General features: G+C 36.4%; 1 protein-coding gene across 11 annotated transcripts in view; it reads left to right on the top strand.

The window, feature by feature from the left end:
- Positions 1-15,100, top strand: part of KIAA1109 (KIAA1109 ortholog) — a 114,949-nt gene that overhangs the window by 87,371 nt on the left and 12,478 nt on the right. For 6 of the 11 annotated variants that reach the window (XM_021397165.1, XM_021397162.1, XM_021397163.1 and 3 more), the window contains 11 exons: positions 77-207; positions 1,588-1,711; positions 2,682-2,791; positions 5,794-5,884; positions 6,387-6,449; positions 8,118-8,362; positions 9,156-9,371; positions 10,768-10,948; positions 11,872-12,064; positions 14,289-14,450; positions 14,563-14,702. In XM_021397165.1, coding sequence (XP_021252840.1) covers positions 77-207; positions 1,588-1,711; positions 2,682-2,791; positions 5,794-5,884; positions 6,387-6,449; positions 8,118-8,362; positions 9,156-9,371; positions 10,768-10,948; positions 11,872-12,064; positions 14,289-14,450; positions 14,563-14,702 — 1,656 coding nt within the window. The remainder of the gene's footprint in view (positions 1-76; positions 208-1,587; positions 1,712-2,681; positions 2,792-5,793; positions 5,885-6,386; positions 6,450-8,117; positions 8,363-9,155; positions 9,372-10,767; positions 10,949-11,871; positions 12,065-14,288; positions 14,451-14,562; positions 14,703-15,100) is intronic. The other 5 variants (XM_021397170.1, XM_021397168.1, XM_021397169.1 and 2 more) reach the window with 3 other exon arrangements.

Here is a 15,100-nt window from a genome sequence, read left to right as displayed (position 1 = left end):
GAAATTCACTTTTTTGTTAAATCATACTCGTGTCCAGTTTTTCATGAGGTCATTGATATGTCTTTATTTTAAATAGGAAATTGTTGATCACCAGCGGCAGGGAGCTTCTAGTATTCAGACTGGAGAACAGCGAGGAAGAAAATTTGTGAAACGTTTAGTTGATATCAGAGAACTCAATGAGCAAGCTAAAGTTATTGATGACTTAAAGTAAGTTGTGTTTTGCTTTAACTCGCACAAAGTTTGGGAATAACAGACTGCAGCTGACTTATTTCTTTTCATGTACCTTATCATGTACCTTGCAGCACTGTGATGGTCAAATGGGAATTGCTGTTTTATTATTTAAAAAAAAAAAAAAAAGGGAGGAGAGAAAAAAGGTCCTTCCTGATTTCCTAAGAAAAAAAAATGTATGCAAGTATCTTATCAAATTTCTCACATTCTTCCCCAAGCGTCAAATTAAGCTACGTTCTCTTTGGTTCTCCATTACAATGGCAATCGTCAATTTCTTGCTGATCCAAAATTATAATTCCCTCTTGATTTATTATAATGGTGACTTCCTTCAACAAAATTTGTTATTTTCTACTTGTAGTAAACTTAGTCTTGTTCTCTGGAAGAATAAATTGACTCTTTTTACATCTTGTATGTGATATTTTGAAATTAAATCTCACATGCTCTACTTAATAGAACATTAAAAGAATTGTCTAAAATTTCAGAAATTTCATCTTGAAATTTTATCATTTTTCACACATACAGTTTGGTGGTTTGTTGGGCTTTTGTTTTTTTCTCACCTAAGGCAGACTAAGACTTATTTATGGTTCAGAGAGGAATATAGAGCGTGGTAATTAGGTGTTAAATAGTAGGGTGGAGGCATTTTACTTGTATCTAAACTTTGGATTTTAGGTTAAATATTTCTTTAACGGGGGTTCAAGAATCAAAATATGCTTTGGGTCTATTCTCACTGTACAAGAAGTAGAGTAAACTGTGATTCTTTCAAAATAGCAGGTTCTTTACGGAGTTGTCGAAGTTATTTAGTGATGTGTTTTTCTGCAGAAGATAGTCTTCTGTGGATGACTGTCACTGATTTTGGCAGAACTTTGGACTGTTAAAACAGAAGGATTTTTATTCACCTCATGGAGGATTCTCAGATTTTTCCCATTATGCTTGTTCTTAATTAAACAACTGTCATGTGATTGAACGTGTTTAGGAAGTACTTAAACCTAATGTTACAACTTTGAAATAAGAGTTGCACAGCCACACTTACTCTCCACATTAGTTAGCCTTGTATTAGTACTGTTGTTTGGTGTCTTCTTGCATGCTAATTTGTTCTACGTTCTCTGTCTGCTTTGCTAATTGATTTGGAGACTAAAATCTTAAAATCGAAGAGTCCTCTTCAAGGACAAAATATACCCAACTAGAAGTTGCCATATAAAACAAGGATAAATCTCCTGAAGCTATATTTGGTGCTGATGAAACTCCTGGTGAATATCCCATTTTTTCAGTAAAAGCAGAACATCACTGCAAGACAGATTTTGAGACAGTGGAAATAGTGCTATCTATTTCTAAGATAAAGCAACTGTAATTTATCTCCAGAAAATTAGGTGCAAGTGAAGGAACTATAAATCAAGAAATTCAGCGCTATCAGCAATTGGAGTCAGTGGCTGTGAATGACATCCGCCGAGATGTTCGAAAAAAGCTACGTCGATCCAGTATGAGGGTGAGCAGTATGAATTTACTTTAAAACATGGTTGCATTTGCATCGCATATTTCTTGTTGTTAGTTAAAGCAATGGAAATGTTTTGGTTTACTTTTTTAAGAAAAGGAAGATGCAGAATAAGAAAGATTAAGAATCAGTTTAGGTATCCCTTTATTTATAATAACAGTGATAGAAAAATTGACATTTCATAGCTGCTATAATGTAGATGTATTTATTTGCATATTCACAAGATCAGAAATACATGTCAGAAAATGTGTATTGAAGATGTAGTTCACTCTTTGTGGAGGATTTTAAAATGATTCTTAATTAGACTGATGAATGAAGGCACCGGCATGTTAACTGTCTGGGCAAGCAATAGATACCTGTTGTATTCCATTTGGCATGCATATTTTCTATAAGTTTGTTCTCTGTGTAAATAAACTGCGTGTTTCCAAAATTAACTGAAGTAAAAATAAAAACAAGCTACTAAGGAGAGACAATAGAAGAAACTGAACATATACACAAAAAAAAAAAACCAACCAAGTCTTGCAGCTAATCCACAAACATGTGGCTATTATCCCAGAACCTGGTAACAAAATTGGCAAAATGTTATTTTCAGTGTGCACTAGTGCATGAGTTTCAAGTATGATGCTTCATTCACAAGGAAGTCAAATAGTAATTTGTTTGCAGCTCTATCTTTTAGCACATTTTCTTGTGTTGTAATAGTGGAATGTAGGAAGGATATGTATCAGAGTGATTGGATTATTAGCTTTGGCAACAGGGCACTACAAATTCCAGTGAGTGTGAATGTTTATTCAGAGGTAAAGATGAAGGTGCTGGCAAATGCTCATAGAGAGATACATTTTCATTACTGTGGAACATTAAATATTGTTTTTTTAACTGGCATACCTGTGTGAAGCAAGACTTTAGCTTTCCTGAGTTTCTTTCTCACTAGCTTCAGTGTTGTATTTAAATATTCTTTTTGATTTAGGCTGCTTCCCTGAAAGACAAATGGGGTCTCAGCTACAAACCTAGCTACAGCCGATCAAAGAGTATTTCAGCATCAGGAAGACCACCTCTGAAGAGAATGGACAGAACAAGGTAAATGGGATGGTAACAACAGCATACCTAAGGGAGGAAACATTGGACTTGGGCTGTTAGGCTTCTTCTACTAAGTAATGCCTCCTATTTATTTCCATGGAAACAGCTACAATGCACAATAACACTACTTGATAGAGCCAATTCTCAGCTACAAAGCACTACTATTCAACTTAGTCACTACCATTAGAGCCTGGATGCTGTACTTGTTAAAAAAAAAAAAAAAAAAAAAGTGCACCAGCAGAGGTGACTCGCTGTTTAACAGCTGCTGTGATGGCATCAACTGTTGCCCACGCAGTCCATCTTTCATCGGCCTGAACAGATGGAAGTCAGAAGGTGCAAATCTGGACTGTAGAGTGGATGGGGTAGGACAGACCAGCCAAGATTGATGATGTCCTTCACGATCTTCAGACTTGTATGAGGCCTGGCGTTCAGGTGTTTCAAGAGAAAGGTTGTCTTCTGTGGTCTGACTCTGGGATTTCGAGCCTTAAGTTTAGTCAGTGTTGCAATGTCGCAGTCAGAGTTGATGGTTTGTCTGGATTCCAGGAAATCCAGAAGGATCACCCCTTTCCTATCCCAGAAGGCAGTGCACATAACTTTACCTGCTGAGGGCTTGAACTTTTTCATTGATTAGGAATTCACATGTTGCCACTCCATGAACTGCCGTTTTAGCTGTGGCTCATAGTGGTGACAACATGTCTTGTCATCTGTAATGATGCAATTGAGGAAACTGTCACCATCAGCCTTGTATTGGCTGAATAGGTCCTGACAAACTTATGTATAGTGTTCTTATTGTTCCTGTGTGAGCATTCATGGGAACCAGCTATTGCAAACGTCACAATATTCCAATGTTGCCACTATCATTTCCAGTGCATTGAAGCCAGTACTTAGCTCCATACACAGTTCCTCGATAATAATTCACCAATTTGTGCAGGTGAGCTGACTGAGACACACTTCATTTAGTGGTATGACAAACGTGCATGGCTATCCAGAACATGGTGTGTCTTTCACATCATCACTCCTGAAATGCACCACCCACCTCTTCGCTGTGCTCACATCCACTGTCTGGTCTCCGTAAACCATGGTTATCCAACCTTTTGGCTTGCTTCGGCCTCAGTGAGTGAAAAGGAATAGTCTAGGCCCGCATCTACGGAGGTTGCCCCAAAAGTAATGCCTCCTAATTATTTCCATGGAAATTTACAACGGATACAAAGAGCATGGTAACACTGCTTAATAGAGCAAAATCTCAGCTACAAAACACTCTTTTTTCAATACAGTTACCACCACATTACAGTTACCACATTACAGTTACTACCATTAGCTATGCATTTTTGCCTGCGATGAACATGAGCCTGCATGCCATACTTGTAACAATCTGTGCCAGAGGAGGTGACCCACTGTTGCCACAGCTGAAATGTACCACCCGCCACCTCACTGTGCTCACATCTACTGATTGGTCTCTATAAACACTCAGCATGTATTGATGAATGTCAATGGGGTACTGTTTTTTCTGTGTGGACAAATTCAGTGACACACATTTGCTTCACACATGCTTTCACAATCATTTTAGAAGACGGACATATCTATTCCAAAAAGTGATTTTTCATCTTTAATCAAACTTCTTTTTTTTTGACAGAGGTAGTAGCATGTCAAGTGAGAAAATTTCTTCTTAGACACACAAAAAACCTCAGGGTTTTTATAGAATCCTGCTTTTAAGACATACAAGAAACTTGCATATGAGGATATTAGGCATATTGTAAATTGTTTTGATTTCTACTTGACTCTCGAACATCTGCTTCTGAAAAGGACTGCATGTTGGCTTAAGATTGAAGAAGTTAAATAAAACAAAGATTGTTTAGTGATAGTGATATAGCACCACTGATTGTAATAGTGATATGACGCCCAAGCTGAGCGGTGCAGTTGATGCATTTGAAGGAAGGGAAGCCATGTAGAGGGACCTGGACAGGTTGGAGAAGTGGGCCCATGAGAACCTAATGAGGTTTAACAAGGCCAAATGCAGGGTGCTGCACTTGGGCCAGGGCAGTCCCCGGTATTTATATAAACTGGGGGAAGAAATCTCAAGAGCAGCCCTGTGGAGAGGGACTTGGGGGTCCTGGTGGATGAGAAGCTGGACATGAGCCAGCAGTGTGCGCTGGCAGCCCAGAAGGCCAACTATGTTCTGGGCTGCATTAAAAGAGGAGTGGTCAGCAGGGGGAGGGAAGTGGTGGTCCCCCTCTACTGAGCTCTTGTGAGGCCCCATCTGGAGTACTGTGTCCAGGCCTGGGGGCCCCAGCACAAGAAAGACGTGGAGGTCTTGGAACGAGTTCAGAGGAGGGCGACTAAGATGATCAGAGGGCTGGAGCACCTCTCCTATGAGGAAAGGTTGAGGGAACTGGGCTTGTTTAGGTTGGAAAAGAGAAGGCTCCGGGGAGACCTCATTGTGGCCTTCCAGTACTTGAAGGGAGCGTATAAACAGGAGGGGGATCGATTGTTCATGAGGGTAGATAGCGATAGGACAAGGGGGAATGGTTTTAAGCTGAGACAGGGGAGGTTTAGGTTACATATTAGGAGGAAGTTTTTCACACACAGGATGGTGATGCACTGGAACAGGTTGTTCAGGGAGGTTGTGGATGCCCCGTCCCTGGAGGTATTCAAGGCCAGGCTGGATGTGACTCTGGGCAGCCTGGTCTAGTGGTTGGTGATCCTGCACTTAGCAAGGGGGTTGAAACTCGATGATCCTTGAGGTCCTTTTCAACCCAGGCCATTCTATGATTCTGTGATAGACAACTGGATGAGTAATGTGTAACTTCCTTCTCTTCTCCCCTTGATTTTCCTTTTCACGTACCCTAAGTGCGCCAGTTATGATCTACTATTTGCATCCGTACCAAAATCTTAAGTACTGACTACTTTTTTATTGCATTCTATTTGTGTAGTTAAATGTTTGCATGAACATAAAATCCTGTAATAAAACTAAATAAGGTGGTGTATTTTTGTTTTGTTTACAGTTCTAGACTAGGAGACAGTGAAGATCTCCCAGATATCCGGGTAGATGCTGCATCTCCTGGGCCAAGAGTAACTTTCAACATACAGGATTCTGTAAGAATTACTTTATATTCTTTAGCATCGTATGTCCTGTGCCATCTGGTCACAAGGCTATGAGATGGCTATGCTTAGGCAGACCTGAGTTGCTGATGTATTTTGTTTGTGTGCCTCAAATTACTGATGTTTGGAACACAGGCTTGTTCTTACGTAAGACAGATGTGTTTTGAGTTCCTAACATAGAAATTAATTGAGTATAATATTAGAATTATATATTTTTTTTCTTTAGGCTGACTTAATAGTAATACAGTTCTTTTGATGTGTGAAAAAATCATTTTGTCTGTAAACATCTTTAGACTTTTAGAAATGGACATTAGTAAGTTTGCCGTATCCCTATGGATCTGTCATTGTGTGTGTTTGAAACTGGTTGTTGAATCTTCCGTTTTTTTTTTAGTTGCTGTTTTCTCATTTTAAAAATGTTCCCATTATGTTGTTTTTTTCATAGCTGAGATTACAGTAATTGTTTTACTTTTTCTTTTTCTTTTCATTTCTAATTAAGTTGAATAAAACGGTTTTGGGGATTGCACAACAGTCGAGCTGTCCGGGGGAAGGGTATTTTCAGGTATTTCTGAGAAGAAACGGTCTTTGCCAGAGAACTAATTTTTCTTGCAGGGAGCTGCTTTTCACTATTCCATCTCTTTAGCACGCAGCTAAACAGAATGTATATAAAATCTAAAAATATTTAAATTGGAATATGTAAGGTAAACAGAAGAATATGATAAACTATGATAAACTCCCCAGGTATGTCCTTACATAGCCATAAAACTTAGTAGCCTTTTCAAAATGATTTACTGGAATTTTGTACATATCCTTGTGAAGGGTGATCAAGGCTGATGAAAAAGTGACCTAATTTTACACTTATGAATGTGCTTTAGAAGAGGATTTTAGTCTGTGCAGTTGTCCTCATCTGTTACATTGTGTTCCAAGATTATAGGTATCAACACCAGTACACAGTAATTGCTGGGAAGGAGAATGTCTGCTCACACTTCTTGTTGAAATTCCTATATTTAATGCAGAGAAGGACATTTTCAAATAATAATTTATTTGAAGGGTATCTTTCAAAACTTAGTACACAGACTATTTTTTTTTAAATGCTTAAAAAAAAAAACATGTTTAGGGATAATAGCAAAGTTTTTGTTACTTTTAGTTTTTTTTTTTTTAACTTATTTTAAATAAATACAAACACCAAAAAGAAACCCAAACAACCCTAGACATAGTAACATACCCTTTCTACTTTCCAGCTCATCTCATCCTTCCAGGAATAAACCCTTATTTCTGAGGAGGAAGGGGAAATGAAACATAAAAATGTGCTTTGTACATTTAAATACCTTAATTATCTTGCCTTTTCTTTTTGTTACATAAAAGCAGTAGGCTATATAAAATACAAAATGTGTACATATATGTACATGTGCATATATGTGTGTATATATACAAAAGACCAGTTAGGTTAAGTTTTGTTGGTGTAGCAAAATTTTACCAAATACTTTGAACTGCCAAATTTGAAACATTCTTCCCACTCTACCCCCCACATTCTTATAATGCCAGTTCTTAATTTCAGCACAGATCTCATTTTAATTTGCAGACAACTCTGTAGCTCTGTAGTAACACTGTGTAGCTAGTGCTGGTGTTAAATTTCTAGATATTTTTTGCATGCATATTAAAGAAGATAGTGTTTGAAAATTGCTTGTGGTATGCTTTATGGGAGAAATCTGTGGCCCTTTTTGGAAATGTGGCCTGAAGTTTATTTCTTGTTAATCACTTGTCCTACATGTTGTCCAAGATCTCAGGCTAGAAGTGCAAAACAAGACTGTACGTTCTGTGTTAGCATTCTGCATGCATATCTCACTAATGCTTCTGACTACTTCACCCCTTTATGAGGTTCATGACGATTTTTGCTTTTGCTTTTTTCTTTCAAAATATTTTATAATTTATATGAAATGTTTCCATTCCTTCTGATTGAATGAATTGATCAGAGCATGATACATCTTTAGCTAACAGATTGAGCTCAATCAATAGGTAATGGCTAATGTCTTCATACCAAGCTTTCATTTCTTTCTTTTTCATAATCCATCTTGTGATTTCTGTACTTCATATGGCTGTATTATGAAGAGCTTGGGATTGCAAGTTTCTCATAACACTCTTGGTCTTTTTTTTTCCAGAGTTATCTAATGCATTCTTGACTGAAATATCTCTGTCAATTTAATATGTATTTTTTTCTTTTTACAATCAGTTTCCGGAGGAGACAGAAATGGACCTTTTGTCTGTAATTATTGATGGTCCCTCCCATTACTCATCTACTAGTGAAGGCTCATGCTCGGTATTTGGTTCACCTAAAACTCCAGCAGTCTTCTCACCTGGCATTCCCTTCCAGCCTGAAGAAGGACGTCGAGACGACAGCTTATCATCAAGCAGTGAAGATTCTGAGAAGGAGGATGATCACGAACGAGAGAGAACATATTTTTATAGGAAACCACCGTAAGTAACAGTCCCAGGGAAGAACACAGAAATAAAGAAAATGCATTTGAAATATTGACTTTAAGTCTGCAAAAAAATGGATAGAAAACTATTAGAGAGCGTCCAAAGAGGGGCTATGAAGATGGGGAAGCATCTGAAAGACAAGACGTATGAGGAGCGGCCTATAGCTTCTGACAGGGAGCGTAGGTCAGCGCTGATCTCAGCTCTCTGGTGACAGCAACAGGGCCCAAGGGAAAGATTCTTCACCAGAGGGTGGTGGGCGTAGAACAGGCTCCCCAGGGAGCCAACCTGGCCCCAACCCTGCCAGAGTTCAAGTAGCATTCAGACAATGGGTTTGTATTTGGGTGGTCCTGCGTGGAGTCTGGAGTTGGGCTGGATGATCCTTGTGTGTCCCTTCCAACTTGAGATATTCTCTGATTCTGTGAAAATTTGTTATTGATGAAAGATTGAATTTCTCCTTAGGCATTTATGTGGAAGAATCAGGACTTGTGTTCATGAAAGGTCACTGTGAGGGAAGGAGGAATTCTGATCAGAAAAGGTGGCCGCTCTTTATAAAGACATAGCTGTTAAAAATTTCAGGGCTGGGAACAGAATAAAACTTGGAAAATGAGATTTTTGGGACACAGCATAGGTTTTAGTGGGAACAAATGGCAGACAGTAGAATTTGGCATAACCTTGTCTTATCCAGGATTATACCTCCACGAAGTGGAATTATTAATGTCTAAGAATGTCTCCTACCATTTGTTCAAGTAAATGCTGTGCAACTATCTAATCTATTATTGTGCTGGTGCAGGAGTACATCTCGCAAGAAAGCAACAGGCTTTGCTGCCGTCCACCAACTCTTCACTGAGCGCTGGCCAACAACACCTACAAACAGGAGTATGACTGGTACAACCACAGAGAGAAATATTGACTTTGAACTTGATATCAGGGTTGAAATTGATTGTGGAAAATGTGTACTGCACCCCACAACACTTCAGCAAGAACATGATGACATTAGTTTACGGAGGTAAGAGATGCGTTATGCTTTATGAAGAACAGAATATTAGTATTATATTCTGTTTTAGTCATTAAATCCATCCTAGTATTTACATCACTTATTACCATATGCACAGTAATTAATGATGCTTAAGCACTGACCTGCTCAGAATATGTACATATTAGTGTGCTACCGTCACTTTATTTCTAGTAATTATCACTACATTGTAGCATCAGCACAGGTTTTGCTTGATTATAGAATCACAGAATCATTATGGCACAGGGTGTAACATTTCCTTAGCAAGAATCAGCATACGCCTCTCTTCTGTTTTGTAATTTTGTTTCTTTTAAAATCATATTTTATCTTCTTTAAAAAAAAAAAATCAAGGATTTCCAAGTGCTTGGATTCTTTTTTTCTTTTTTCAGCCTCCAAAGAAGTAACTTTACAACTTAATGAATCAGCACAATGATTTGACTAATAGCGGGCTACTGTTGTATTTCCTTGCTATTTGGAAGGCTTCCATTTTTTCTGGAATGTAAAAGCATACTAATATTCTCATGTTGCTTTGCTTAAGTTAAGTTTTCCAGTTAAGTGGATTTTTGTGGTTTGTTTTTGGTTTGTTTGTTGTTGTTTTTTTTTTACTATCTAATGTCACATGAATGCTTTCCTTCTAATCTTAGTGAGTTTTGATCTTATCTTCAGTTTTCATCTGTATATGGTTGAGTACCTCGTGGCAGCATTACGTTTCTTTGATAGGATATTAACTTTGGTAGGATATTAACAGCATCATGAATTTTAAGGAATTCATTACTTGTCAGCATAAGTAACTCTTAATAATATAAGATAAAGAAATTAGATTTAATTGTTTCAACTCTGCGAAATAGAGACAACTGAGAAATTATACCTCTCAGTGAGAAAAATGAAGTGGAGATTTTGCAATTGGAAAGCAGGCTGGTTTTTCTTCTCTCATAACATTCTTTATCCTATAATACACAAGGAAAAGAATCTCATGTGAATTTATATGAAGACAGGCTTTACAGCAGAAATGTAAAATTGATAAGCATTCCCTCTACGTCAAGGAGTTGTTCTTTAGATAATGCTGGATAAGATAGATGAAGTAGACTGTAAGAGTGAAGAGCATTGGATATCTTTTCTCTAATTTATTTGAAAAACTTCTCACTTTTAACTATTTTGTAGGTTATACTGGCTGAAATAATTGTATAATAGAAATGGTAAAACCAGAGTGGGCAGACAGAAGAGTAGAGGTCACAGAAAATAAAGAAGGAAGCAGATATTGATACGCTTCCTTACATAATTGATGCTACATATTTGTTTTTGAAATCTTTAAGTTTTTTTAATCAGAAAATACACTCTTTTTAATAAAAATATTAAGTGTGTATAATAGCATGCAGTATATTTATTTTAGGAGTTATGATCGGAGTTCCAGAAGTTTGGATCGAGAGTCTCCTTCAAAAAAGAAGAAATTCCAAACTAATTATGCCTCTACTAGTCACTTACTTGCTGGCAAGAAAGTGCCATCATCTCTACAAACAAAATCTAGTGAAGTAGAAACAACAGTTTTTTATATTCCTGGCGTGGATGTAAAGGTAAAAGCAATATATAACTGAGCATGGAAACGCTGAGTCTTTTTCTCTGCTCAAATATGATTTCAAAGCACATCTATTTTTGTGGTATAAGTGAGTTTATGTATACATAGCACCTCATAGAAATCTTTTCAGTTCTGTAGGTATTGCTAACATAGGAATAACAATTCCTGTAATACTATACTGAAAACTGAAATTAGACATTTGTCTTGATATTTTTTCCCTGGCCAGGTATTTATATTGTATGCCCTTTTAATATAAACAAATCAAATGCTCTTCAGTTGAACTAGCCTGTTTTTTTCTGGTCTTTGATGTGGAAATGCTTTGTATGTTCATCCAATGCTTCGTATTCCAGGCTATCTTCAGAGATAAGTTACACTTCAGGTCCTGCCTGTGGCTTTTATTCTTGAGTTAGGAATTAATATATATATCTACAGCTTTTATTATACTCTGTACTTTCATTGACAGTGTATTATTCACATATATCAGGTCTGAATACGCTGATTTTTTTAAATGCAGTTTTATAAATGCAGATATCTAGTAGTGAAATATTTTCACCATGCATTAATACAGAAAGAAAGCTGTGTGGACAGGAAGAAATAGCTGGTGACACAGGAGTTAAAAGGTGTTATAGTGAAGATGGACAAGCATTAGGCATTATTTTTGAATAGTTAATTCTTTTTAAATAGTTAATTTTCTCTGTTTTGTCCTTTAATTTACCTGTGTGGTTTTGGTTTTTGACAAAGATTTCAGATCTTTCTATGCGTTGGCTGTATCTGTAGAACATTAATTGGAATGTAACGTATCTTACAATGATATTTTTGTAAACAGTGCACAGAAAAACTAGAATGGAAGGATTGACACAAAACTTCTGTACAGAAATTGAGCCAATTGTATGAAGCAAATTCATCTTTTTTTACTTTCAGTTACACTACAACTCTAAGACTTTAAAGACTGAATCGCCCAATACTTCTCGAGGATCCTCTTTGCCAAGAACCCTTTCCAAAGAGTCCAAACTGTATGGTATGAAAGATACTGCCACATCTCCTCTTTTATCTAGCACTATCCACAGCAAGACTAACACCTTACTTCCTCCCCAACCCCCACCCATCCCATCAGGTACTTATAGACAATAACCTTCTGAAACCTTTCTAAAAATCATGGGTATATTTTTCCTTCATTTAATCTACCAGCTTTAGATCTGCCTGCATATTAGTTGAAAAATTGTATTTATCAAATCTTAACTTTATCTGCAAATACCCGAATGTGGTTCATCAAGCTGAATTTTTAGAAATCTCTTAACAAACCTGTCTCAGTAATATTTGCCATAGACATCATATCACAGTGGTAGGCTATGACTGCCTTCTCCTAGTTTTCATTTAACAAAGTAAAGCTTAATACTGGAAAGCAAAACTTACCTATCTGTATAAAAAGTTAGTGCTGATTACTTCGTTATTCATAAGAAATAAATAAATATATCAATCAGATGAATCCTTGCTTCTATCCATTACACCATTTGAAGAATTCTTGAAACTTCCAAGTGTTTTTTGCCAAGCAAGCAATGAGTAAATCCTGCTTTCTAGAATTTCGAGTTTTGTCAGTACTACATGGAATACCCAGTTCCAGAAAGTAGTATTTGTATTAATAAAAATACTAGACTAGTGTCCTCAGCTGTTGCAATCCCTTAAATAACTACAATTTGGAAGAACCTAAGTTCTAAAATGTAGATTGTCTTATCTCAAACAATTCCTGTTTTCAAGCAGGAGCCCATTGTAACATCATGTCAGATCTAGAGGTATGTAGATTGCACCTCCAACTTCTGAGACACTTACTCTTCTCTCCTTCAGCATTTGAACATCAGTTTAAAAAGAAAGCAAAGGAGGAAAAATTAATAGCTAAAGAAAGGTGTGTGTTTGTTTGCTTTATATAAGAGCAGCTGAAATGCTGAGAGAGAACAGGGAAATGTATCACCTTTCTCAGTTACCTGTGCTGTTCAGCCGTTAACTCTTACTCCTGTAAATGTGCATTTTCTCTCTGTGATTGCAGTATTTTGTGTAGTCTTGCTTTATATTGCTTTTCTTTAATTTTGTTTTTATTTACCAATTCTCTTTCCAATCTTTGCATTTCAATTTCTACTATATCATGTCCAATTACTGAATCATGTTTTTATATCTGTAACCTCTACATCTGGGAGGACTTCTGGACATTACGCTTGTAGGAAGATAGAATGTCGTCCAAAACCAGGGGTTGCAATTAGTTTGCTTCTCTCTATATTGTATTTTTATAAATATTTATTAGTTTTGATTTGTTTTAATATGTTATCACAGAATCGTAGAGGTTGGGAAGGATGCTCTGGAGATCATCTAGTCCAACCCCCTACTAAAGCAGGTTCTCAAGAGTATTATTTGTTATTATTTATATTAATTTTCATGTTGAATGGAAACTACTTTCTCTTTTTGTCTTTGGTCTGCAGTAAGAGCAAGAAAGAACAATGTAAATAGTTACAGGGACTGGACAGAATAGCTTATGGAGCATGAAAATTCAGTGCCACTTATTTTAGTGAATTACAGGATTTTTACGCTCTGTTTTATCATTCAGTGTTTATATTTTCTTTGGAGAGCTTCACAGGAGTATATCTTACTTGAATATAAATGATAAAATTTATCTCTATTCATTTTAATTGTGGTTTATCGTACAGATAGTAATTGAGCCGGTTCTAGTATCTCCTGTGCATAATTTACCAAAAACACTTTCATATTTTGATGATCTTGGATCCAAGTGCTACTCTTTTCCACAAATTAGAAGACAACAATTTTTCATTTACACTTTTTCTATCTCCAAGCTTTTAAAAATGCTGTTTCAATCTTCAGTTATTCTTTGCATACACGTAGTAGGACATGCCATTTACGGTTTTAATCTTTTGTTGGTTGTTTTTTTTTTCTTGTTTAAATTGTCATTCTTCCCAAGCTCTTTCACTTTTCCAGTTCCTCATCATTTCCAGTCAGGAGTGTGGCTAATTTAAGTTCTATTTTTTTTTTTTTTTTTAAAAAAAAGCAAAGTAATGAAAATGATATAGGAGTGCTTTGTGAGAAGCAAGCACAACTGCAACCAAGCATGCTGAACTAATAGTCATTTTAACATACTTTTCTGAGCACAATGTTATGGTTTATATTTTTCTAAATGATCAGATGTATGCTTTTTCAGATAATGTTACAGAAAAGGAATGCAGCTGTTAGTTATGAATTATCTTCTTATACTTATAAACTACAGTTGAGTGGTATTATTATTATTATTACTATTATTATTATTATTATTAGACAAATTTATCTTTCAAATGTTGCAGCCAAAGGGAAAGGAAGTGGTGGAGTGAAAACTGCTAAGCTGTATGCATGGGTTGCACTTCAGTCACTGCCAGAAGAAATGGTGATTAGCCCATGCTTACTGGACTTCCTAGAGAAAGCTCTTGAAACTATTCCAATTACACCAATTGAAAGGAATTACACAGGTAACTTGCATCTTTGTATTCTAGTATGCTTTTCTTTTTTTGTCTTCTGGTGGCGTTGAGCTATATCTTCTTTAAATTCCACTTTCTAATGAGTTCTTGTGCTTGTTAAAAGCTGTTAGCTCGCAAGATGAAGACATGGGACAATTTGATATACAAGACCAATTAGAAGAGTCCACAACATCATTAGTATCATCATCGACGTCAGCATATTCATCCTTCCCTGTAGATGTGGTGGTTTATGTACGGGTTCAGGTAAGCTTTCAACTTCTAGTATAAGTAATTTCAATCATAATCTTTGAAACAGTCTATGCTTCCAAGTATGGTTTTTAAAAAATAAAAAGACATTTTCAAGTGCCCATTTTGAGATACTGATGTCTAGTATGATAATAAATAAGGCTTCTTCCAGCAGACGTTCTGTCATCTTTCAGTCCCACGGAGAACAACAGAAATCAGTCATTCTGAGAAATTATAAAATGTCTGTACGTTTTAAGTTGTTACTTCTCCCTTGTCTGTTTTGAAAATGCATTTTTGAAAATATTGTACATAAAGATTATTTGTATTCATTATTTATGGGATACCATCACAAAACAAGAATAATAATTAGAGATTTTGTCAGTTCATGTGGTAGTGGCAAAATACAGGAATATACA

The sequence above is a fragment of the Numida meleagris genome, chromosome 4 (genome assembly GCF_002078875.1).
Source record: "Numida meleagris isolate 19003 breed g44 Domestic line chromosome 4, NumMel1.0, whole genome shotgun sequence".
Taxonomy (NCBI): Eukaryota; Metazoa; Chordata; class Aves; order Galliformes; family Numididae; genus Numida; species Numida meleagris.
This window is presented reverse-complemented; position numbering and strand designations above follow the sequence as displayed.